This window comes from Danio rerio, chromosome 16 (assembly GCF_052040795.2).
Source record: "Danio rerio strain M-AB ecotype USA chromosome 16, GRCz13ab, whole genome shotgun sequence".
Classification (NCBI taxonomy): Eukaryota; Metazoa; Chordata; class Actinopteri; order Cypriniformes; family Danionidae; genus Danio; species Danio rerio.
Window position 1 is genome coordinate 5,837,387 of NC_141036.1, and position 27,341 is coordinate 5,864,727.

Below are 27,341 nucleotides of genomic sequence, written 5' to 3' on the forward strand. Positions count from 1 at the left end.
TATGTGACATATAGGTTTCTGGCATATATGTGACATATAGGTTTCTGGCATATATGTGACATACAGGTTTCTGGCATATATGTGACATATAGGTTTCTGGCATATATGTGACTTATAGGTTTCTGGCATATATGTGACATATAGGTTTCTGGCATATATGTCGACCTACAGGTTTCTGGCATATATGTGACATATAGGTTTCTGGCATATATGTCGACCTATAGGTTTCTGGCATATATGTGACATATAGGTTTCTGGCATATATGTGACATATAGGTTTCTGGCATATATGTGACATATAGGTTTCTGGCATATATGTGACATATAGGTTTCTGGCATATATGTGACATATAGGTTTCTGGCATATATGTGACATATAGGTTTCTGGCATATATGTGACATATAGGTTTCTGGCATATATGTGACATAAAGGTTTCTGACATATATGTGACATATAGGTTTCTCGCATATATGTGACATATAGGTTTCTGGCATATATGTGACATATAGGTTTCTGGCATATATGTGACTTATAGGTTTCTGGCATATATGTGACATACAGGTTTCTGGCATATATGTGACATATAGGTTTCTGGCATATATGTCGACCTATAGGTTTCTGGCATAGATGTGACATATAGGTTTCTGGCATATATGTTGACCTATAGGTTTCTGGCATATATGTGACATATAGGTTTCTGGCATATATGTGACATATAGGTTTCTGACATATATGTGACATATAGGTTTCTGGCATATATGTGACATATAGGTTTCTGACATATATGTGACATATAGGTTTCTGGCATATATGTGACATATAGGTTTCTGGCATATATGTGACATATAGGTTTCTGGCATATATGTGACATATAGGTTTCTGGCATATACGTCAACCTATAGGTTTCTGGCATATATGTGACATATAGGTTTCTGGCATATATGTGACATATAGGTTTCTGGCATATATGTGACATATAGGTGTCTGGCATATATGTGACATATAGGTTTCTGGCATATATGTGACATATAGGTTTCTGGCATATATGTGACATATAGGTTTCTGGCATATATGTGACATATAGGTTTCTGGCATATATGTCGACCTATAGGTTTCTGGCATATATGTGACATATAGGTTTCTGGCATATATGTGACATATAGGTTTCTGGCATATATGTGACATATAGGTTTCTGGCATATATGTCGACCTTTAGGTTTCTGGCATATATGTGACATATGGGTTTCTTGCATATATGTGACATATAGGTTTCTGGCATATATGTCGACCTATAGGTCTCTGGCATATATGTGACATATCTCTGGGAAACATCCACACACACTCATACACACACACACACACACACACACACACACACACACACACACACACATACACTACGGACAATTTAGCCTATTCAATTCACCTTTTTCACATCCAGTAAAGGGACGCACAAACCTGAAGATCAAGGAGAAGTATCTCTCGAGAGACGCCTTCGAGACGTCGGGTCGCAGAGGCAGCGCTAAAGGACTGACGGTCAGCAGATCAAACTCCAGCCTGAGTTTATACAGCAGCGCTTCAGCTCCCAGCAGCCCTCTGACACGCAAGGTAAAGCAAAACACTAGCATGACCACTAACGCAAACACAATCATAAACCTCAAACAACCAATATATTAATACACAGGATTTATTAGTACAGGGGATTTATTAATACACGGCACATTGGAAATTTTTGCAAAGTTGAACTGAACTCTGCTTTGTGCTGCTGTAGGCGTTGCTGCGCAGGAGTTTCTCTGGCGAGAGGTGTGTTCGGCCCAGGAGCTCTATTGCTGCTTTAGGAAGTGATCATTTCTGTGCTGACATCGACTCGCCTTCACCTACAGGTCAGTCAGTCTGCTTTAAGCTGACCATGAACCTGATGCTATGCTTAATCAGGAAAGACTGAAACTTTGCTTGTTTTTAAAAAGGATAGTTCACCCAAAAATGAAAATGAACTCACTAAACATTGAGACATTTTTGCGTATTTTCACAGTAATGCACAAAATCCCTACTCAAAAAAATTAGGGTTTCGCTATTTTGGTAAAACGAATAATTAATTAATTAATTTATTTATTCATTTTTTTATTTGTTTATTTATTTCCTTTAGAAGAAGCAGAAAGACCTCCAACATGACCACATCTCATCCCGAACCATGAGCTCAATCATACGGACAGACGTTCATTACTGTACCGACGCACAGGATGGACCGAAAATGACCCGCCGCAGGCCTCAGATCAGTGGCCACACCAGGACGAGTCTTGAGTTTACTGTCATAACGCTCATTTCTTACCTCCACAGATGTTGTTTGTACAGAACCGACTGGATTTGAGTCCTGCTTTGAGTGTACATTTGAGAGCGCTGGATGTCCTGCATGGGTTTGAGCCGCACGACGCCTGTAGATTACAACAGCAATAGATTATTTAGTGCTTTACTCAATATATACATATGCATATTATTCGCTATGGATGCACACTTTTAATCTGACACTGCCTTCTTATAAGTTTCACCCCACTGATAGTGATGCGAGATACTATACAAGCCAAAAACATCTTCAGATGTGTGTTGTCTTATGGTTTAGGCTTTATGAGAATTGCTTTGGGGGTCTGTTTTTATTGTTCTGCGTGACTGTGGTTATTATATCCTCAGGTTCGAAGTGCTAGAATACTGTATATCAGGGTATTAAAGGGAGAGTTCACCCAAAAATGACAATTTTATTCATCCTGTTTGAGTTTTTTTTTCTTTGCCCTTGACTTTCTTAGGATTTGGTTTTATTAGACTTTATTATATTTAAGGGGTGGTCCGAAGTGTATTTTTAAGGCTTTGTTGTATTTACAAGGTGAAAAGCAATGTGTGCTCATGCTTCATTTATTAAAAATCGTCTTATTTTTTCATATATCCTACTTTGATTATATACAGCTACTCTGCTAACATAAAAACGACTGTCATATTTCCTAGTTTCTTCGAAGATTAGGAATGGCTGACGTGAAACTGACGTTTCGACAGTGTCGAGATCTTGAAGCGCAAATGTTTCAGAACACTGCACCGAAGCATGATCCGAAACACCCAGGTCACATGACTAAAGTGTGTCGAAACACCAGGTCAAGTGACTAAAGCAATTCAAAGCATCGGCCATTTCAGAAGCGTTTCGAGACTTGGCGGATCTGCGTTTGACTGACAGGGCCAGAAAAACCTTCTGCCTCATATAGCCTAGTGGACCGTGCATATGCATGTTGTTACTGTGCTTCAAATGGCTTTTGAGTTCGAATCCAGACTTGTACAAATATTCAGAAACCGGGATTTTATGTATTTTAATAATGTTACTGTTTTATGGTGTGTTCTAGATAGGATACAGCTGCGGATACGCCATCAATATAGCATCATTTTTTGTAACACTGTAAAACAATTTATATTTTACAGTACTATGATGAGGTGACGCATTGGCGCAGTAGGTAGTGCTGTCGCCTCATAGCAAAAAGGTCGCTGGTTCGAGCCTTGGCTGGGTCAATTGGCGTTTCTTGTCTAATAAAAACTTAAGGTTCAACTCTACAAAGTGGAGTTCAATAACTCAATTTGCTCTACTGGTTCTATGCTGAAGCTGTTCCAGTGCAATACATAAAAAATGATCACTAGGTGTCACTGTAGAGACGGGTTTCGAAATGTTTTGAAGCTTCAACACATTTGCTTCGACTGTTTCAGTGTTTCATGAAGCCTCGCTTTGCCCACCACTACCGAAGACCCATTCTGAAGAGGCTCTGATTGGTCAGCTAACATAATGTACAGTGACAGGTCAGCTCCACATCACCAAGAAGCATCTCTGTTATAACATTACAGCGCCTCTGGCCACGCCCTTTTGCTGCGCAGGGTGTATGTGCGTAACATGAAGGGTTTATGACATGTATTTTTTGTAGTCCCCAAACTTTGTTCGCTGTAGGCTTTACTAAGCTAACTTTGTAAAAGCCAATGTCTCCTGGATTAAAATATGATATAGTAGTGGACCACCCCTTTAACAAGATATATATTTTGCGATTCACTTATGTATGCTTTTGATTTGCATTATGGGACCTTGATTTTTTTCTACAATAACCTTTGATGTTCACATTTTTTAAATAGTTTGATGTGATTTGATGTCTTCATGGTTTAAAAACCTGGAAATAAGATTACTTGCTATGCAGTAAATTGTTTCAAACTACTTAAATGTCAATAAAAAGTCACTTTGTTAAACTGCAGAGCGGAATTTTCAACATTAAACGTCGACAGAGCAGAGTTCAACATCCCATAATGCAATTTATAACAGTAAATAAACTTTAAAAAATAGGAAATATGAAAGTCAATGGTTACAAGTCTCCAACATTCTTTAAAATATCTTATTTTTTGTGTTCAACAGAATAAAATAACTTGTAAATGTTTGGGAGCAATAGTAAATGATGAATAAATGTTCATTTTTAAGTGAACTACACCTTTAAGTATGAATTTAAAGACCACATGAAAGTAGTACGTGTTGATTAAAGATGGTGAATGAAGTTACTTGATTGGTTTTAGTCCTGAAGGGCAAAACATCCACAGATTTGTCAATTTACCATCTGTTTCTAGCCAGATATGCAATCAAAAATGATGTTTGTTCAAACTAGTTTTTTAAAATGAGCTGAAACAATACATTTCTTGAGATTTTTGAGAGTGCGACTTAATAATTCTATTTTAAATCCACTTAAATTAGCAAAAACTAGTAAGTTAACTTAAATCCTTCATGTTGTCCCAACACAAATCGATTGTGTAGAACCCAGCATTTTTTACAGTGTGTTTAGATCATCTCTGAGAAGACGAAACACAAATATATGAGAGAAAGCAAGAGTCTAAAATAAAAGCAGAGTCTGATAAAAGCAGCCTGCTGAAACACTTTGATTGACATTCTCCCTTTATATGTGTCATCAGAGGGGGAATCCCCGCCCATTAGTGATGATCTTAATGAGACATAGGCATTTATAGCCCCACCCTTTTTTTCAAAAGAGAGCTAGGAGCACAATCTCATTTGAATTTAAAGTGACAGTCACCAAAATGACACAATTAGGATCATAATGCGTCATTTAAAAGAGTTATAAACATTATTTCTGTGGTATTTTGAGCTGAAACTTCACATACACACACTAGGGACTTATTTTACCTCTTGTAAAAAGGGGCAAAATAGGGCCCTGTTAAAGTCATCCAAATGAGCTGACAATATTAATGCACTTGTATAAATTGAATAGGTGTTTTCCTAAAAGAAACACGTTGCATTTATATTGTGGCTTTATGTGCTTGCCTGTGCGTAGTGTGTGCTGAAGGTGGTTTTAAGGTGCATTAGGCCACATTAAACCAGTTTATAATGGTTTTTATTTGGGAAACCACAATGTTTGAATTAGAGTGCGAATTAAAGCAGTTATTTTTGCAGAATGAAGTCCAACAGGTTTATCGGCAGCTGTTGTATAAGACGAAGGGCTTTATTCTGTGAAAACAACCGCCTGGATGTACTTTATCCCACTTTTTCATGGCCAGTTGTCACAACACGAAAACAAATCGACACAAAACATTGTTCTGAGCCGTAAAAATGTATCAATTTTTTAATTAAATGCAAAAAGCTGACAGAAACAAAAACGGCTGAATGGAGCATACACTAACCTGCACATTATTCAGTCACAAGATGGCGCCAAACAGTAGATAAACATAGAAATATAGGCATGAACGTATTTACTGATGGTTAAGATTATTCCCGGAGAAGCCTGTGTTATTATCTTCAGCGGTTGTTATCTGGGAATAACATACCTTGGAATGTTGTTCCTGACCAATCAGAATCAAGTATTCCAGACTGATTACTACAGCTCTGGTTCTATGAATCATCTTGACTGTTAGTGAATTGACTAACCCAGACGAGTCTGTTTCATTTGTTTAATTGGTTTAAATTTGAGAAAACCATGTATTCCACATCCACAGAGCTGTGTATTATATATTAATAAATTGATAAGTGTTGTGTATTTCAGCCCTAAATTCAGAGATGTAGAATACAATCATTCCAGCACAACCTGAGGTGCACATAAGAAAAGGCATTTTATTTTCATGGGGTCTTTAAATACTTGAATTCTTCCGTTGTGAGATGGTTTACAGTTTAGAATGTTCTTTAGTGTTCGTGTTTACTGTATCAACTACATCCTACTGTGTGTAAAATGTACAATATAGCGTAATGTCCAGTGTAGAGTCACATATAAAGTATTTCTTTCATTTTTTTATTCTCTTGATTTTTGAGCAGTCATCAAAAATCCACCGGTTGTAATAACTTCCTTTGAGGATATGAAAGTGTAGGTCTCAATGAGATTAGCTGACGTCACACAGAAGCTCTTTTGATCACTTTTGTTTGAGCCAAAATCAGAAGCGCATTGATGTGATCTGCTTTTTTTTTTTACAGTGTGTGCCGCTCAGGGCAAATCTGCTGTTTCCATCGTTTGCCTTAAAGCTGTCTGCGATTGTCGTTGTTGGGTGATTTTTCTTCTTATGTCACTGTACCAAGTGTTATGGATGTAGCATTTGATTCCAATACATATCAGATATGTGTGTGTTTTATTTTTTGTGCGTATGCAGTTCGGTTCTCTTATTTTCTATCAGCTGAAATGGGTTTTGAGGGTTAAGGATTACCGCATTTGTGTTTGTCTGAGAGTCATCGAATGAAGAAAACATGATAAAATAACAGTAATGTGGCTGAAAAGATGCACAGTTTGAGACAAAATTGAAGACAAAGCTACTTTCAATACATTTTTAAACCTAATAGTTTTATAAATATATATATATATATATATATATATATATATATATATATATATATATATATTATATATATATATATATACATATATATATATAATTTTTTTTTAATATCTTATTTATTTTGCCATGGTGAAACTACATAATATTTTACTAGGTGTTTTGCAAGATGTTAATACTGAGCTATTTAAAGGCTCAATTAGGCAAATTATTGGACAACAGTGGTCTGTTTTGCACTGGAAAAATAGCAGGGTTATTTCAACTCAAATAACTTACATAGAACAATTCTCCAAAAATGACAGAAAAAAAATCCCAAGTATGTTATAAAACATTTCTATTAACAAAACACGTCAACTCTTGCAGCCAACAATATAAATTGAAACTTTAAGGGATTTTAAAAATGGCATGACTTTTATGTTCCATTAAGATTTTTGGTCAAGTATTTGTTGGAAATACCACCATCAACTGTTGGTTGCCTGCAACTCCTTGAGTTTACACTGGATCAAATCAGCTCTGAACTCTGATTGTGTTCATTTATCCAAATCTAACTCTGTAATTTAAGCACTTTACTCTGAAATGCTTTAACACATAGAATTTAACACTGATGAATATGCTGTATAGCCAATCAAAAAATAATAATTTAATGACTTTAAGGTGGCTAATAATATTGACCTAAAATTTTATTTAATTGCTTTTATTCCAGCCAAATGAAAAAAAAAACTTTCTCCAGAAAAAAAAAAAAAATCATAAAAATTATATATATATATATATATATATATATATATATATATATATATATATATATATATATATATATATATATGTATATATATATGTATATATATATATATATATATATATATATATATATATATATATATATTCTGTAGACTATCGAAAAATATCTTAAATATAGCTTAAAGGGGCTAATAATTTTAACCTTAAAACGGTGTCTAAAAAATTAAAAACTGCTTTTATTCTAGCTGAAATAAACAAAAAGAAGAAAAAATATTATCAGACATGCTGTGAAAATTTCCTTGCTCTGTTAAACATCATTTGGAAATATTTAAAAAAGGAAGAAAAAAAAAATCAAAGGGGGGGCTAATAATTCTGACATCAACTGTATATATAATAGGAAATACTGTGAAAAATGCCTCGCTCTGTCAAGAATAATTTCTCTAATAATTTTGTCTTCAACTTGCATCCTGAGATGATCAGTTTTTATTAGACATTAAACGATGCTGCAAAAGGACCGTATGTCAACATATTAAATGATCATCAAAAAAGTGATTGATTATCTATGCAAAATCCATTTGGCACTCAACATCCATTTCATTTCTGTGATCGTTCCTGTCGACTTTATCACTGCTGGTTTCTATAATGTGTTTCTGGAAAGAGATCCTCTTCTGCTATGCACCTGCTCCTATTGTACTGTATATAATGATATGGTGTGTAGCATTACTGTTTATTTACTGTACATTTCTGAACTTGTAAAATAAGGTTAATTAGGGTTTTGTGTCAAGCGCTGTATAAGTTTAGGTGTGGAAAGACACAGACTGTAACATTTCTTGTGATTATAATTGTGTTCAAATAAAATGTTTTATAGAATTTTGTGTATGAAATGGCTTGTAAACTGATTTGTGCAAAATGCGGTATAGCCTAGTTTAAAAAAAAAAAGGTTAACATTTCACAATGGTTATTACTGGTTTAAATAAACACTGTTCATTGTTAATGCCAGAGTTTTTAGTTATAAAATAAAAGTTATCATTTAAAACTGGGTGGCACTGTCGCCTCACAACAAGAAGGTCGCTGGTTCGAATCCCAGCTGGGTCAGTTGGCATTTCTGTGTTTAGTTTGCATGTTCTCCCCATGTTGGTGTGTGTTTCCTCCAGGTGCTCCGGTCTCCCCGCTGTGGCGACCCCAGATAAATAAGGGGACCAATATATACCTGTATATATATTTTTTCCATTTAGTTTAGCTTAAAACTAAAATAACAATAACAAAAATACAAATAAGTGAAGTTTATTCACGTGCTTATGATTGCTTGCAGCCGGCCCTGCATTATTCAATTTATGATTCACCAATCAGACGATTCCTAAGCCATTATAAATACCCTAAGTTCAATATGACAGCCATCTTCGTTTTGAAGAATCCCCCCCTTTCCTAGATGGGTGGCACGGTGGCCCAGTGATTACCACTGTTACTTCACAGCAAGAACGTCACTGGTACCAAGCCAGCCGACATTTCTGTGCAGAGTTTACATGTTCTCCCCGTGTTCACATGGGTTTCTCCCTGGTTTCTTCTCTCCGTCAAAAAACATGCAGCTTAAGTTAATTGACCAATTCAAATTGGCACCATAGACATGCTCCTAGTAAGAAGTTATCTCTTAAGAGTGATCACTATCTGTTCATTAGTTACTACAGCAGGGGAGTTCTCCAGATCTACCTGAGCTCAAACTCCCCTCTCGCCTTGCAATGGGAGGGAGCCCCGGGCTCGAGGATCTTATGAGCTCAGGGCTCTCTCCCAGAACAGAATGCCAAACAAGCTTTATAAATCAATCATCAGCTAAGTGTGAACTCTTAAAACAAAACAAAACAGCAAAAACACAGCAAAGATTCTAAAACGTTAACTGTAGTTAAAAATATACAGGTATAAAGCATTTCAATGTTTAAGAAAAGCGACAAGTCACTGAACAGACCTAAAGCAGTTTTATTCAGTGGCTAAATTGGCCATTTAATTATGCCAACAAATGCAAATTTGACTAATTTTAATAATGAACTAACACATCTTAAAATAAATGTTGATGATGAACTAACAACAACAAATGCTGTTAAAGCTTTTAATAATCTTAAGAAAATGTTTTAGAAGATCCTTATTGTTAGTTCATGTTAATGAATAGAACCTTAATGTAAAATGTGGCAGAAATTGATCAATACAATACTCATCAATACATACAGTTGAAGTCAGAATTATTAGCCCCCCTTTGATTTTTTTCTTCTTTTTTAAATATTTCCCTAATTATGTTGAACAGGGCAAGGAAATTTTCACAGTATGTCTGATAATATTTGTTCTTCTGGAGAAAGTCTTATTTGTTTTATTTCGGCTTAAATAAAAGCAGTTTTAATTTTTTTTTATAAGCCATTTTAAGCTCAAAATCATTAGCCCTTTTAAGCTATATATTGTTTTGATAGTCTACAGAACAAACCATCGTTATACAATGACTTGCCTAATTACCCTAACTTGCCTAGTTAACCTAATTAACCTAGTTAAGCCTTTAAATGTCACTTTAAGCTGTATAGAAGTGTCTTGAAAAATATCAAGTCAACTATTATTTACTGTCATCATGGCAAAGATAAAATAAATCAGTTATTAGAAATGAGTTATTAAAACTTATGATTAGAAATGTGTTGAGAAAATCTCTCCATTAAACAGAAATTGGGGACAAAAATAAACATGGGGGCTAATAATTCTGACTTCACTTGTACATTACGCATTAAATAGCTTTCGAATAGATCTATTATTTAAAGCTGCTTTACATGTGCTAACTCTAAGTATTCCAGCAAGCTGTTTCTGGGTGTGTTTCTGCTGGATTTATCTCTTCAAGCCTCAACATTCTTTGAGTTTTTACACACTACTGACCATTCAAGGATATTAAAAATCTTGACAACTCTCACTGTGAGGCCTTAGAGAAAACAAGACTGAGGAAAAACACCATATGAGAATCAAGTTGATGACACAGAGCACTTTGAGGAGTGAAACACCTTGAAATCGATTTGTTTTCAAGAATTATGGGGGTCAGATTTTCGCTAAAAGTTTCATGGTTTCTGAGCAAAAAATAACAAATGTATTGATGTAAATAATGGTTTGGTGTGAAACTTTGTGACTGAGATACTTTTGTTGAAATTTTGATCCAATAGAGTCGTCAAGCTGTCTTTCAATACAGTAACAGCAGAAAGTGCAGCTCTAACAGGCTTTGAAAGCACCATTAAAATATCAGATGTCTTCCTCTGTCATTTGAGAGCTATGTGTACAGGAACAAAAAAAGTCATTTTGTTAATTAAAAACCTTCTCAGATTTTAATCTGTGATCAGGTTCAAAGATGGTTTATTAACATGTCATGCGGTATAAGCTGGTATTCTGTGAATAAATTCATGTTTAGGTAGTCTATGTTTTTAGAAGTTGGAGATAATAGCCCCCTATTTAATATTCAGTATCAGTTGGAAGTGAATCAATAATTTTTACATGAGGTGTTGACAGGATACTATATGAGTTTGAAGGAAAGACTGACATTTGAGTCAAGCAATCCTTTGTTATTGTGAAACTGTAGAGAAATCGCTCAGTCCTTCTGAAATCAGCCAAAACACTGAGCTCTGCAGCGTTTCGGTTCTACACTGAAGAACAGACTTCACACACCAGGTCAGTTTCATCCTTTGTGTACAATTTAAGACAAAATTAAGAGTTTCTGTCAAATTTTAATTTATTTTAAAATATTTTTTATCTTTCCCAAGGAACTTTTTCCAGTGTTTTCCTTCCTTGTGTTGTTCTTCTGAAGAAAGTCAGATTTTTTTTTTAGATTGGCTGGAATAAGACAAAATAATTTATAGAATTTAAAATTATAACTTTACATAACGCAATTGCGACTTTATTACTCAGAACTGTGAGTTTAAACCTCGCAATTCTGACAACATTTCCAATTTACATCTCAAAATTCTGAGAGTCAGAATTGTGAGTTGGTGTTACACAATTCTGAGATAAAAAGTCACAATAACCTCTGTTTTCATTCTCTGTTTTTATTCAGTGGCAGGAAGAGTTTGAGCACCTGAAAACACACACAAAAATGTTTTAGTCAGTTTTATTAATCAACTGTAATTATGTATGACAATTTTATCAAAAATAAAAGGAAAAACATTCCAGTTTCAACGTTGTACATAAAAATGTACCCTAGAAATATCTTAACTTTCAGTTTTTTTTTTTGTCTACAGACATTTTTTCAGACACGTTTTTAGTCATTTTTACTAATCAGCTGTGATTATGTGTGACATTTTCAACAGAATCTCAAAGCAATTCGTAACTTTAATTTAGTGCCTAATTCGTATGAATTTGTACGATCTAATTCGTACACTTTAGTATGATTTGCTCATCACCCAATGACGGTTGGGTTTATGGGCGGGGTTGGGTGCCACACCTCCTTTTGAAATTTGTACATTTTCGTACGACTCAACTCGTACAAATTAGCCACTAAACTGATAAAACATACAGTTGAAATCAGAATTATTAGCCCCCCCTTTGAATTTTTTTCTTCAACAGAGCAAGGGAATTTTCACAGTATGTCTGATAATATTTTTTCTTCTGGAGAAAGTCTTGTTTTTTTTTCCCGGATAGTATAAAAGCAGTTTTAATTTTTTTTAATACCATTTTAGGGGCAAAATTTTTAGCCCCTTTAAGCTCTGTATTTCTCGGTAATCTTCCGAACAAACCATCATTATACAATAACTTGCCTAATTACCCTAACCTGCCTAGTTAACATAATTTACCTAGTTAAGCCTTTAAATGTCACTTTAAGATGTATAGAAGTGTCTTGAAAAAATATTATTTATTGTCATCATGACAAAGACAAAATAAATTTTATTAGTATTAGTTATTAGTAATGAGTTATTAAAACTTTTATGTTTAGAAATGTTTATTTTTTTTTAAATCTTCCCACTGTTAAACAGAAATTGGGCAAAAAATAAATGGGCTTATACATAAATAAGCTTAAATAACATACGCTTCCTCGTGAAATCAGGCTGTAAATTTTCCATCAAAAAACAAGTTTTTTCTCTATATTTTCGTTCAAATGTACCCCAAAATGTGAATGAAGACAAAAATATATACATATATTTAAGGAGGCAGATATCCTGAGTGAAAATAATCAATTCAAATGATCAAAATCATTTCACTTTCAATAAGATGTTGGGTGAAATATGGACAAACCCATCCATTGAGTTAGTTGTTTTAATTAAACTTAAATGACACTTTTTAATTCAACAGATGAGTTTATAATTGTCCATAATTGAGCTAACGATGGATTGCGATGGATTTAGAGCATGATGAATGAAATGTTATCCAAATGAATATTAACGGTGATCATCAGCATAATCAGTCAGTAATTAGAGCAGCTCTACTGAAGTCAGAACACACAAACAATTCCTTCTTTCACCGTTTCCTTTCTCAAATGCCAGTTGTTTCTCAGAGAGGGTAAATAATGTGTAATTGTGTTTCCCATGAGTGTAGGTGACAATAAAAGCTTTCAGGATCTCACTGAGCTGTAATTCAGTGATGTATGACCTTTGACATACTTCAGCGCAGCTGCAGCTTTACATAACTACTGTACTGTATGAAAGTATTTCTTGAGAAGCAGGTGGATGAAGACAGTGTTCACTGCTTTTAATCCAATCACATGGTTTCTACTCAAAGCTGATGAGTAGAAACCATCATCTTATGGCTAATCAGCTAATGTTTGCTTTTTTGATGTATATGTATTATTTGCTAATTAAAAACCACCTCACATAAATTTTGATAACTCTGAAACTGCATCTCATTTCAGCGGCTGCTACTGTGCTAGTCACAGTTTTTAAAATATAATTGGGCAGTGTGTGGAGTGACAGATCAAAACAAAAACAGAGGGTGCATCCGAAATCACCTACAACTTGTGTAGCTACATTTCATTTTACTACACGATTGTTAGAAAAGTATGTTCTATATAATGTGAGGAGTATGAAGGAAATTTAAATGCACCACATCCGCCATTTGTTATTATCACATGACCTACTTGTGTCAGTTGTGTTGCTTCACTTCCATTCTTTAATTCTCTCGCATGGCGTCATGGGATACACTAATGCTTTGTTCACACCAGAGGTAGCATGCACGAATCGCGCTATTTGTGCATAAATAGACACGTGAACATTTACCGTTCGTTCACACCGAAAGCGGCAAGAGCGTCAAAGTAGCCGGAAGTCATTCATTTTCAATGAGAGCTGGCGGCGATAAGCGGCGAAAAGCAGCACGACGTGTCTTCACCAGCGTGGGCGTCGAGGAGAGTTGAAATCAAGTCAACTTTATGGTAATGAGCTATGACGCGGTTCAGTGGCAAGCAATCAGAATAAAGACGTCCACCGCTTAATAGGAGTTCAGAGAACACAGACCTGTGAACTTTGGTTCCAACCACAGTTGTTTCCAAGGGTTTGATGATTGCGGTCGCCGGATTTCTAATTATTTACAATGTTTTCTAACAGGAACATGCATTAAATAAGTTACTGGCGAGTTACTGATGTGCATTAATGTTATATTTATCTTAAAAAAGTGGGAATCTCATGCGACGTGACAGACAAACAGTATAGCTGCTTCAGGATATTTCAGACATATGGACGGATATTTGATAAATAGAGCAAAGCCACACCATACGCAACTTGATCTTCCAATGTTATATGAATTTGATAAGAAGTGCGCAACATTTTCACGCTAGAAACATGTTTTATGCAGGAATGTAACTGATATGCTGCAACGGCTCCTTTAAATTTGAGATCAATGTAGCGAGTTTTGACGCCCCCGCTGCCGGAGGTTAAGGCAGACACCGTTGTCGCCTGGGCTGCCAGAGCGACCTTGGACGCTCTCGCCGCTTTCGGTGTGAGCTTACGGTTAGAGTTTACTCGCTGTATTCGCACATCAAACTCACTAAGCAATAGATGCAGATTAGCGTCATGGGCGGAGCTTCTGTCTGCCCAGGGACTCTAGCTTCGTTGCTAAAATGCTAACATGGATTTAATTGAGAGAGTAGCTGTGCTTTAAAGGCCCGTCTCCACTGATTGGTACGGTCCGGTTCGGTAAGCTTTCATGGCCGTTTCCACTCTCAAAAGGTACCTACAGTAAAAGAGAACTGTACCGTACCACTTTTTGGTAACCCGCTATTGGTTTCCAGAGATACATCACTCGCAGAAGCAGGAGAACGAAAACAAAGGAACCGCCATGTTTTGAATACACAGCCGAGTCTTGATGAACGGCCACAAAGCCAAGAAGAACAAAACCTGCCGTGTCCTGTTTTTGTTTTATGAGGCATCTATATTTGAAATAAGGAACTTCTTGAGCTGATGATAATAACGTGTTCATGATTATCGAAGTTCTTCCGACATCCAATCCTTTTAGAAAAGAAAAGGACAAACTCGAGAGTGATGCGCGGAAAAACACAAGAGCAAATTGTGTCAGCAACCTGAACCATGAACAAACTGCCATGTTTATCATCGCCTTTTGGACTATTATGAACTCGAAATGACAGAATTACTTGTGCTGGTGAAGACATATATGAGAGGTTTGCTCTGATTGTGGGCTATATTTTGTGTTGTTTTTTAACCCAAATAAGGACTGAATGTATGCTGTTGGTAGTTTTTCTTTAGTTGGTAACATATCGGAGACTGTATGGGGCTGTATGTGTTCATATATGTTGCATTTATTTATTTATTTTATATAATCGCAGATGTTACAGTAGGCTATTGTCATTGATCTGCAGTTATAATCAAATCATGTTCAGTATTTATGTGTATAAAGCTTCTGTTTTGTGAGAAGTGCTTCTCATATAATATGTGATCGACCCAGACAGCTTTACTATAAACATTTTTCTTGAGCGAGAATGACGTTGACTGAAACTTTCTGTCGTAAACCAGCTGCTGAAGTTTTGATTTTCCAACTTGAGGTATTTGCGCGTTAAGCTCGTCAAACGTGCAAGACGCTCAACTCCTGACAAATCATTTGTGCAGGATGTCTATTCGTGTCTTTACATTGCATAACATGTACATCACTCATGCTTGACGCTTCTTCCGTGTCTGGTGGTGTGAACGTAGCATTAGACTTTGCTGCAATTTTACAGTTATTTACTGCAAAAATGCCCAGGCAAATGCCACATACATTCTTTTCTATACATACATTTCATCCGGGTGCTCCCAGGTGTTCCCCCACAAGTCCAAAGACAAGCGGTATAGGTGAATTGGGTAGACTAAATTCCCTGTATTGTATGTGTGTGAATGAGTGTGTATGGCTGTTTTTTAGTGACGGGTTGCGGCTGAAAGGATATGCGCTGCGTAAAGGATTTGCTGGATAAGTTGGCTGTTCATTCGGTTGTGACGACCCCTGACTAATAAAGGGACTAAGCCAAAAAGAAAATGAATGAATGAATGACCTTCTTTTGCATTAGAAGTGGAAAAGAGAGAAATCTTGTTCGAAATCGAACCACCTTGTCTTCAGGAAAATCAAAAACAAGGGGTCTCTGTCTCTTCCTAACTTTAGAAGTGAAAAGCTGTGTATTTACTAATATTCTTAAAGTTTTATTATTACACCTCTGCCCAGTAAAATTAATACCAAAAAGAATAAGATTGCCCAATCTTGATATCACACAAGAATAACCCAATAGAGTGGAGGAACTATGACGTCACCTTGTAGGCTAATCGGCTGCTAGCATAAAACTGGTTACCTCGATAAAATCCCAATAGGATTTTCCCATAGGCTTTTCGAAGATTGCAAGTAGTAAGCTTTGTGTTGACACTGTTCATTACACTTAACGTTTTGTCCAGCCGGATAATCCTCACACGAAAATACAACTTTGAGCACTTTTGGATTTTAAAAGTAAACGCAAAAACTGAAAAGCTAACATTAGGCTATAAACGGACTACAGCAACTTAGGATGCTCGCCTGTGACATCAGCACCACCCTGCTACACGCAACTTTTCACGCTTATTTTTAGAAATAATGTCCATGACAAAGAGTTAATCTCACTGTTTATTATATTATAATCCATGCTATATATTATAAACAAATAAATAAGCAAAAACACATAGACCTACATGCCTTTTGGATGGTTTTTACCTGGGAAAATGATCTGTTTTTCTTCACGGTTTTAAAAGTTTTAAAACTGTGTGTCTAAATGTGCCTACATAGTATTATCATAAGACATATTTAAATAAGTGTATCGCTCGCGTGCACACAGCCTGCTTACCTTAACAGACGACAGAAATGAGGCGTGAGGGACAAGTCTATATTCCTGCAAGTTCCATCATGGACACAGAGCAACATTCAATATTCTTTTTACAACACGACGTACAGTGAAAAGCAGCCCAATACTGTCACATATGCTTTACATTTTAGGGAGCAGTGTAAATACTGCAGTTATGACAGAGTAAAATGTGCTCAAATGAAGAAAAAAACAGATAAAAAAAATCACCTGATCACGTTAAAATGACAGTGAATGTCTGTATTTTTACACATTTATTCACACGTTTGCATTCCTGAGAGCAGGAGAGAGACAGGCTGCACTGGTGATCAGTATCTTCACAATGCCGTCTAATTAAAACAAATGATCAACAAATTAATCTGTCTCGACAGTCTTAACAAGTGAAGAATTATCATCTACACACAATATGAATTCCCAATTAGAAAAATACTACGAACTATAAAATACTATTCATGAAAATACTTAAATCACAGACCAATCCAAATGTTCAACACAAGCGAGCTGCGCTCCAGATCAGCTCGATGACGTATAATGTCTCCCACACCGCCTGTAGTCCCATTAAGCAACTTGATAGCAACCGTCTTTTTAAAAAAGCGTACACCGATAAAAAAAAAAAATCATGAGTGTGATGTAACGGATGTGTTTTATGTCGTAGAATAAAACATAAAGGTATATTGAGTTTGTGTTAGCCCCGAACCATACCCTGCTGAAAAATCCAGCTTAAACCAGCCTAGGCTGGTTGGCTGGTTTTAGCTGGTCTTAGAGGGTTTTTGGCCACTTCCAGGCTGGTTTCCAGCCATTTCCAGCCTGGTCTTAGCTGGTCAGGCTGGAAAATTACCAGCCAAATCCAGCTAAAACCAGCTTGACCAGCCTGGTTTAAGCTAGATATAGCTGGTTTTGGCTGGACTCCCAGCTTGGCTAGGCTGGTCAAGCTGGTTTTAGCTGGTCATCTCCCAGCTTGACCAGCTAAGACCAGGCTGGAAACCAGCCTGGAAGTGGCCAAAACCCCTCTAAAACCAGCCTGGTTGACCAGCTAAAACCAGCCAACCAGCCTAGGCTGGTTTAAGCTGGATTTTTTAGCAGGGTAAGCGATTTAAGCGAAATCCCATTGAAAAAATCCATTGACTTTAGGACGAGGAAACCGGAACTCACTTCTGGGTTTTTGCCTACAAATTGACGTCATAGTTCCTCCACTCTATTCCCCTTCAGCTGAACCAAACCAACAGGAATAGCTTTCAACAAAGACAATATATACAATTTCTGAGTACAAATGATATGGTGTTTTTAGTTTACAGCCACTTGATTGTGATTAATGAGGACATTTTATTTTTGGGAGAACTGTCTCTTTAAAGGATCATTTGAATGTCAGGAGGTGGTGCTGCTTCAGACTGTGTCATGTAATAAACACCACTTCCGGTTTTGTGCTGTGTCAAGGTTGTTAGGAGAGAGAGAGACAGAGGAGTAGGAGGAGTCTTTGTGTCATGCTTTCCCTGTTCAGTCTCTTTGAGCACATGCTTTTGAATGTTCGCCCACTGGGATAAAGGACCCCTACTTCACACAGCTTGCGCCTGCCTGCTTTTATTACCGTCAGGTGAATTCATTTCAAGAGAGAGAGAGAGAGAGAGAGAGAAAGAGAGAGAGCTGAGGATCTGGTATATAAGAGCGAGACAAACAGAGCTCAAACTCACACACTGAAGGCTGAAGAAAGTGCTGTCACAATGTACTGAAACCTCAGGAGAATCAGGTGGGATGTATGTATGTGTGTGTCTGAGTGGTGTTTTGTGAACCGATGAGGCAAAAGGAGATTCAAGGGCAGGGAATAGTCCTTAGCTGCTGGTATGAACACAAACTGGTTTAATGATCGTGTAATCAAGCATAAGGAAATGGTTATGTCATAAGGAAGGAGTTTGTGCTGAATTGGAAGGTGATTACAGGAACTCTTGGTGTAGTATTGTGAGTTTATGAGTAACCTGTGCTGCTGTTTGGGTTTAGTAGTAAGTTTGAATGGGACGGGTCATGTGACGTCTCTGATGCAATGCAGAATTTCAGGAAATATACACAAAAGAGAAATGTCATAGGGAACTTGTATATAACTGCTAAGGGAACATAGATATATAAAGTTGAAGTCAAAATTAATAGCCCTCTAGTGAATTGTTTTTATTTCCTAAATTATGTTTAACAGAGCAAGGGATTTATAAACACTATTTCCTTTGTTTCTTCTGGAGAAAGTCTTATTTTTTTATTTAAGCTAGAATGAAAGTAGTTTTTAAATAAAAAATTAAAAAAACTGTTTAAGGTCAATATTATTAGCCCCTGTTAATATATTTTTTATTGTATATAGAACAAACCCTTGTCACAATTATTTGCCTAATTACTATAACTCGCCTAATTAACCTAGTGAAGCCTTTAAATGTCACTTTAAGCTGATTACTAGTGTCCTGAAAAATGTCTAGTAAAATATCATGCACTGTCATCTTGGGAAAGATAAAAGAAATCAGTTATTAGAAAAGAGTTGTTAAAACTATCATGTTTAGAAATGTAAAAATGTATTTAAAAAAAAAATTCTTTAAGTTAAAGAGAAATAGGGGGGAAATAATAATTCAAGAGGGCTAATAATTCTCACTTCAACTGTATAATGATGCAAATATCACCTAGATAAAGGTGTCTTAATAGGCTTCTACAGGGTTGCTTTCCAGTAAAGTTTAGCTGTAAATAACCCTGCTGTTTCTCTCCCGATTTCAAAATAAGAGTTCCACATGTATATTACGTTTAATATACACTTAAATAAATTTAAAAAGGGATAATTTGTTGTCGTTGTTGTAACTTTGCTAGGAGTTACTGGCCAATCTAACGCAGTCTTGCGTATATCCGTACATATTAATGATCCAGTGTGGAGGATCAGAGTTGGTGTTTTGTTCTGATTGGCCTGTTTTTCACAGGGATTTTACACTCATTTACATGAGAACGAGGAAACAATGTCTGAGGCTTCATAAACATTTCCATGTATTAAACTCTTAATATTGAGCTATGCATATATATAATGTATGTATGTATGTGTATATATATATATATATATATATATATATATATATATATATATATATATATATATATATATACTTTCACAGAAGACCACAGAAGGGTTACATCTTAACCAGTCAATCAAGGATTTTTGGATTGCTGGAAACTTCTAGGCAGGTGTTTTGGAGCCAAATTCTACATGAAATTGGCCCTCTGGGGTAAACTGAACACCCCTGTTCTAAAATATGATGATTTCCCAAAAGAACTGCTCTGTGGTTTAGTCCACTGTGGTTTTTAACTATGTGAATTCCATCATTACCAACATAGTTCAACAATTCCTAAGACCACAGCTCCAACAAACAAACAACAAACTTGGAACTAATGCTCGCAATGAGCTATCATGCAGTAAATTTTATTTACTCTTTTAGAGATATTTTCAGCTCATTAGTGGAAAAGGGTGTGTCAGGCAAGGAAGAAATACAAAATGTGCTGTGTGTTGTGAGAACTCCAGGATAGTGGTTAAGACTCACTGTTAAAGCATGTCAGCACAATTTATGAAGAGTACACATACATAAATAAGAAAGTGAACGACACAGGTAAAGGAGTGAGATTTGATAAAACAAACAGACAGTGCTTAAAGACCAATAAACAAGGAGATAATATTAAATTAAACACCTTAACCCTTTAACTGCCCATCTACCAAATGGCTGACGATGTTTTGACTGTTTTAAATAATGACTGTTAAAGTCATTTAAAGAATGAGTGTTTTAAAAAATGGCTTTATAAACACAGCATTGTTGGTTTACCAAAAAAAAAAAAATTCAAACAAACATAATCCTGTTGCACTACTACTTGATTTTGGGTTTTATTGTAAAAATAATAAACAAGAAAACATGTTAAATGAGAATTTGAACTATTTTATGGCATACTTCAAAAAATAAAGATGGTTTAGCTTTCAAAAATGATTTATATATATATATATATATATATATATATATATATATATATATATATATATATATATATATATATATATATATATATATATTTTTTTTTTTTATAAATTACACTTCATACTGTCAGATTTTTCATAGTATATGTATTAGGTACGGTACGTTTACCATAAATAGACATATTAACCTTTTGGTAGTGGCTGATATTTTAGGAATTATGGGATGTGTTGAAAATATGCATTGAGTGTGTTAACTAGCGACATCAAGAGTTAAGAAATGCAATCCAAAAATTTTTTTTGGTGGGATAGTTAAAGGGTTAACATGCACTGTTTTAACCCCTTCAGACATGAATTTTGTTCCAAATTTCAGAAAAATTGTCATGTGATGTCCATTGTAATGGACACAGTGTCTGAAGGGGTTCAAAACATTTTAAACTTGTAAAACTCCTAGAAATGCAGCTGATCACAGATAGTTGGAACAGATCTTTTAATTCCAGTTTCTTTGCATATCCTGTGGACATGATAATACGCACCTGTAAACAAATATCCATGGGCGGGAAAATCCACACTGCTACGTTAAGGTGCAATTATCCTCAAAACCTCTGGGTGTTGGATCCTGATTTCATTTTCAGATATCTAAAAAAATAATTTTAAAAATTCTGTTTATATCACCCCAATTTGACTGTGTACACACTAAACTTTCACAGATTTCTGTCCAAACATCTTTAAAGGTTGATTTTGCATCATAGGTGTACTTTAGGCAAGTCAATGTAATTTATGTATATGTACACATGCATAAATATAAACAAACGATGTATGAAGACCAATTGAAAAAGGAGCTGATATTAAAGTAACCACTTTACCTGTGCTTCCATCTTTCAGATAACCTTTAAAAACCTGTTGCCTTTTAGAGGTGTGGACATCATGTCGCTGTTCACGCACGTATTGGCCTGCCTCTTTGGCATTGGATCATGGGTGGCCATCAACGGGATGTGGGTGGAGCTTCCTCTGATCGTCACTGCCATCCCAGAGGGCTGGTTGCTGCCCTCCTACCTCACCATCATCATCCAGATGGCCAACATCGGGCCTCTGTTCATCACGCTCATGCATCGCTTCAGACCGGGCGTGCTGGACGAGCGGCCTGTTATCTACACCATAGTGGCTGTCGGTGTGGTGGCCACCTTCCTCCTGGCCTTCCTCTGGAAGCACACACTTACTTTTGGAGATGGAGAACACAGCGCTGCATTACTGTCACTCAGTTTTCTGCTGTCTGTGGTGGACTGCACATCATCCGTCACCTTCCTGCCCTTTATGATGCGTCTGCAGCCTCAGTATCTCACCACTTATTTCATCGGAGAAGGTCTCAGCGGTTTGGTTCCGGCTTTGGTGGCTCTCGTCCAAGGTGTTGGAGTGGTGCACTGTAAAAATGCAAGTGCGAATGCAAACTTTAGCTTAGGGAACATATCCCAGAGCTTGCTAGAGACACACTATCAGCCAGCCAACTTTTCCACTCAAGGTTTCTTCCTATTCCTCAGTGCGATGATGATGGTGTGTCTGGGGGCTTTTTTGTTACTCAACTTGCATCCAGCTGTGGCGCGAGAACACAAGAGCATGAAAGGTTATATTGACGATTCCCGGCGGGTGGAGAAGATTGATTTAAGTCAATCCCCAAACGATGAAACTCCAGAACAGAGGCCCATGCTAGATTTCCCAGAGGGGTCGGCGATTAAACAGCGTAGCTCATTTGGGAAAGGAACCTACAGCAGAACAGAGCTGGTCTTTATTTTTGTAGTTCTGGCCTGGGTAAATGCGTTGACCAATGCAGTTCTGCCGTCTGTCCAGTCTTACTCCTGCTTGCCATATGGAAATCATGCTTATCATCTTGCAGCCACCTTGTCCTCAGTTGCCAATCCAGTGGCTTGTTTCATTGCCATGTTTGTACCAATCAGGTGAGAATAATAACACACTTTGGCTATGTCTTAAATCGCCTACTACTTAGTAGGTATTACATTTGAATGCAAGTTTACTACACCACTGTTAGAAGAGAATGTTATAGTATAAATGTGAGTAGTATGAATGGAACTCGGACGTACTAAATCCGCCATTTATCATTATTACGTAACCTACTTATCAGTTGCATCGCTTTAATCTCATTAATTAATTCTCTTGGGTTCTCTCGCTAAAAGTAGTAGGTCATCCGGGAACTTCTCGCATACTGTTTTTCTTATGCTACGTTCACACCAGACACGGAACGCGCGAATAAATCGCGCTATTCGCATGTAAATTGCCGCGTGAACATTTGAGTTTACTCGCTTTATTCGCGCGTCAAACCCCGCATCATTCACGCGTCAAATTCACTTCAGGACAGACACGGATTCGCGTGATGGGCAGGACTTCTGTCTGCCCCGTGACTCTAGCTTCATAGCTAAAGGGCTAACAAGGATTTTATGAAGAAAATAACTGTGTTTATGTATTTTATGGAGGCTGATAAACAGCGTCGATATGTTTATGGCTGTGTTTGAGTCCACTACATCCTTTCAGAGGTGCATCCAGCTCTGTAAGCTCATAAACTCCTCCAGAAACTGAACCTGGCTGACAGAGGCTTTCAGCCCAGCCCAGTTTGATGAACTTCTTGTCGGTGTCGGCTGGAGGATTTCCCCTGGGACACCCACAACAGTGGATACATCACAATCATGCCCCCACAAGAGCAAGCTCCTGATTGGTTAACGCGGCGAATGTCCGCTGAAGTTCAGATTCTCGAACTCGAGTGATTCGCGCGAAACGCTCAATTTGCGCCGCGCCATTCGTGCAAATCGCGTCATTCGTGCCACAAGATGTCCATTCACGCGTTTGCATTGACTTAACATGTAAATCACTCGCACTAGTCTATGAATTCATACATACTACTCGGCTTGCATACTGTTTTTAGCATACTATAAAGTATGGAAGTATGCAATTTCAGATGCAGCATTTGATTAGACCAATGGTGGTCAAACCTGTTCTGGCAGAGTTTAACAATTTTTATACACACCTGAACTTGCTAATGAAACTCATTTAATGGACTGTTAACCAAAAAAGTGGTCGTTTATTCACTCTTTACTTGTTCCAATTCTTTATAGGTTTCTTTCTTCAGTTAAGCACAAAAGAAGATAGTTTAAAGAAAGCTGAAAACCTTACCATTGACTTCCATAGTATCATATTTCCCCTACTATGGAAGTCAAAGATCGTATTTTTAGGTTTCTTCAAAATGTCTTGTTCTGAGTTCAACAGAATAAAGAAACTCATAAAGGTTTGGAACTACGTGGGGGTTAATAAATGGTGTGTAAATTCACATTTTGGGGAAACTTTAATTAATTTAATTAATTAAGATAATTGCTAAATATTTCACCTACTTAACAAAATAAGAGCAAACATGAATGTTGTCAAGACTCTTGTTCTCGAAATCCTGCTGCAGTTTGGCTACAGACCCTTGTGTTCCTTACACAAATTGTTTTTTCTCATGTCTACTTAATTTGTTATAAGTTTTGGAAGTATAGTGCTCTAAATGTTTTTTTTTTCCCAGGCTGATAGATTAGTACACCAAAATTAAGACAATAATTGATCATTTTGAGCAACAAAAATCAGAAAAATATGCTAATTGAACTTGGTTCAGTGGAACTGTTTATATTCAGTGCTTCCAATTTGGAAGATTGATGATGCGTCTGAAAACAACCCATAGACCCTTTTTACAAGACTGGCATGACGTGTTTAACAGTCATCAGCATCTTAAATCCTTGAAAGATTTTTTTATTTTGATTTAAAAAAAAACAACAACAACCATGTACATTTATATGTATTTTGTATGTATTATACAGCCTGATCTCACAAGGAAACTTAACTATTTTACATTTTGTCAGTTTAGTGGCTAATTTGTACGAATTCAGTTCAGTTGTACGAAAATGTACAATTTTAAAGGTGTGACACCAAACCCAACTGTCATTTTGGAATAAGCAAATCGTTTTAAATTGTATGAATGAGATTGTACGAATTCATAGAAATTAGCCACTAAATCAAAAAGTTATGAATTGCTGCAAGTTAGCATTGGTATTAAATCATCTTTGCATCACATAAAAAAAATATTACCACTTATGCGAGGCGTTTCTAATTATGTTTTTATGACAGTCTTGATAACACCATCGTTGAGTTTTTCTTTTATAATATAAGCAAATAGAATTGTAAACAATATATTTGTTGTACTCTCCCATTCACTGCACTCTAAGTTAACCAACTATGACAACTTCTGCTGTTGAGAAACCCGGAAATGTGAAAAGGGTCCATTTACCCTGAACACCTTGGCTGTTTCTTAATTCCAAGAACGCAGAGAACAGTCTTGTGTTCTTGTGGAGATCGGTCTTGCCAGGTGTCCTCGGAAGAAGGAACTCAGGAGACCGCGAGGGCAGAGAAACCGTCCTTTGAGAATTAAGATGCTGCGTTCTTCCTGATGGTCACGTGACCTTCACGTGTTTTAAATGGAAATTATTTAAACATTACAGCACTCATACAACGATTTATTGTTTTTCCCCTCTTCAAAATATATACTTTGCATAAAAACATTATAAATATACTCTGCACAATATAAAAAAAACACATTTTAATACCAATTTCAGCAAACAAACACCCTTAATGTGTTTATTCCTATATTAAGATGTTCATGGTTATGTTTACTTTCACCGTTTCCTTTAGGGAAACTCCTGAGGTAAATAAGTGATATCTCTGAACTTTAATAATATCTAAATTGCTGCGCTTCCCACCTCCAGTCGCAATGACTTCTGAGACTTCCAGAGCGAGTTCGGTGCTCAAGTCTGCATCAGTGCGTCCTCGATATCAAGATCACATCCGGGAAGTTTCACGCGTCCTCCGTACTTGCGGTCTTGAGTATTGGAACTGAACTTAGGCAGCTGATGATGACATTGCATGAGAACACGAGGACGCAAGACCGCTGAAGAACGCATATTGAGAAACAGCCCTTGATTAGCTTGTTCAGTTGTCTTTGATTAGGGTGGAGCTGAAATCTATAGCTCTGTCAATCATGTTGGAGACACAATGGTTAAGTCACATTCATGCAACTAATAAGAAACTTTTGACTGGCTGACATGCTTTCTTTAAATACTCCCAAGGTCTCTGGTGCTGATGGGTGTTTTGACAGTAACAGGAACAGGGTTTGGAGCATATATAATGGCCATGGCAGCACTAAGTCCTTGTCCTTTGCTGATCAACGATGACCTCGGAGCAGCACTCATTGTAAGACTCTAGATGTTATGTTCTCTGGTATGTACCTTGCCTTAGCATACCTAATCTTAAAATGTCTCTGCTCTTTTTCTGCCTTCGTCTTTAGGTCATAACCTGGGTCATATTTGTCCTCTCTCTATCCTATGTGAAGGTGATTATTGGTGTGATCCTGCGAGATGAAGGCCACAGCGCCCTCGTGTGGTGTGGAGCTGTGGTGCAGCTTGGCTCTATGTTAGGCGCTTTGTCGATGTTCCCTTTGGTTAGTGTTTATAGACTCTTTCAATCAGGAGATCCCTGTAACACCAAGTGCCCTTAATAAAAGCAAGTATTATTCTGATTGATTCAGAGTAAAGTGAACTCACTGTATCTCCACATACACATATACTGTATTTCCATTATAGATTTTGTTTGCATTTAGTCCAAATTAACTAGTACTGTATTGCTCCAAATATGTCTCCTTTTGTTTGTCATATAGTTCATAATACTGTTACATCTTGATAAAATAAGCTTATTCTGCTGTAATATCTGCCAGCTTACAGTTACAGTGTAACTTGTAAATTATGACATTTTGTTATTTTTTTTTTGATTTTATACTTGATGTATTTATGTTTTTAAAGAACATTTTAAGATCTGAAGACAAATGCACTTATACCTTGACGATTCTATTTTATTCTTACTTTCATTTTTTATACGATTTTTTGAATGTAGGAAATAATAAATATTGTTGTCTAAGTATAAAGTATGTTCTGCTGTCGTACTTGGGTCAAACAAATCTGCATAAGCTACTCTAAATACTTACAGCATATCAGCAAATGTGAGAGAAATCATCAGGCTCATTATTTTGCATTTTTATAGTAGACTACACCTCCCAAAGCAAACTAAAAATGGAAATAAATTTAGACAAAAGCACAATCAACTGATTAAATATGATCCACCCACACAATGTCATCATAATTATAGGTTAGAGTCTATTTATATAATCTAGTTAGCCTACTGTAAACCCAGATACTTACAGCATATCAGCAAATGTGAGAGGAATCATCAGGCTCATTATTGCGCATTTTTATAGTAGAATACAAAGCAGTTCTTCCAAAGCAGACACAACAAAAGACTAAAATGAGAAGAAATTTAGAGAGTTACATAAGCACAATCAAGTGGCTAAATATGATCCACTCACAGAATGTCATCATATTTATAGGTTACGGTCTATTTATATAATCTAATTAGCCTACTGTAAA

At 36.5% G+C, this 27,341-nt stretch overlaps 2 protein-coding genes and 1 long non-coding RNA gene across 7 annotated transcripts in view; 2 read left to right on the forward strand and 1 right to left on the reverse strand.

The window, feature by feature from the left end:
- macf1b (microtubule actin crosslinking factor 1b) overlaps positions 1 to 3,417 on the forward strand; it is an 83,794-nt gene extending 80,377 nt beyond the window's left edge. For all 5 annotated transcript variants that reach the window (XM_087286482.1, XM_087286481.1, XM_087286479.1 and 2 more), the window contains 3 exons: positions 1,443 to 1,609; positions 1,773 to 1,884; positions 2,148 to 3,417. In XM_087286482.1, the coding sequence (XP_087142608.1) occupies positions 1,443 to 1,609; positions 1,773 to 1,884; positions 2,148 to 2,173 (305 nt within the window). In that variant the 3' untranslated portion in view covers positions 2,174 to 3,417. The remainder of the gene's footprint in view (positions 1 to 1,442; positions 1,610 to 1,772; positions 1,885 to 2,147) is intronic.
- Positions 1,461 to 23,589, reverse strand: LOC147840117 (uncharacterized). Its single transcript, XR_015510879.1, has 4 exons — positions 21,699 to 23,589; positions 21,369 to 21,471; positions 2,331 to 2,433; positions 1,461 to 1,597 (listed from the first exon to the last, which is right to left on the reverse strand). It is a non-coding gene; the product is annotated as an uncharacterized LOC147840117 (long non-coding RNA).
- Positions 18,371 to 26,842, forward strand: slc52a3-2b (solute carrier family 52 member 3-2b). Its single transcript, NM_001002182.1, is given in 4 exon segments — positions 18,371 to 18,606; positions 21,718 to 22,784; positions 25,992 to 26,115; positions 26,210 to 26,842. Coding segments are annotated over 3 exon segments (1,359 nt in total). The 5' UTR covers positions 18,371 to 18,606; positions 21,718 to 21,759; the 3' UTR covers positions 26,420 to 26,842.
- The last annotated feature ends 499 nt before the right edge of the window (positions 26,843 to 27,341 follow it).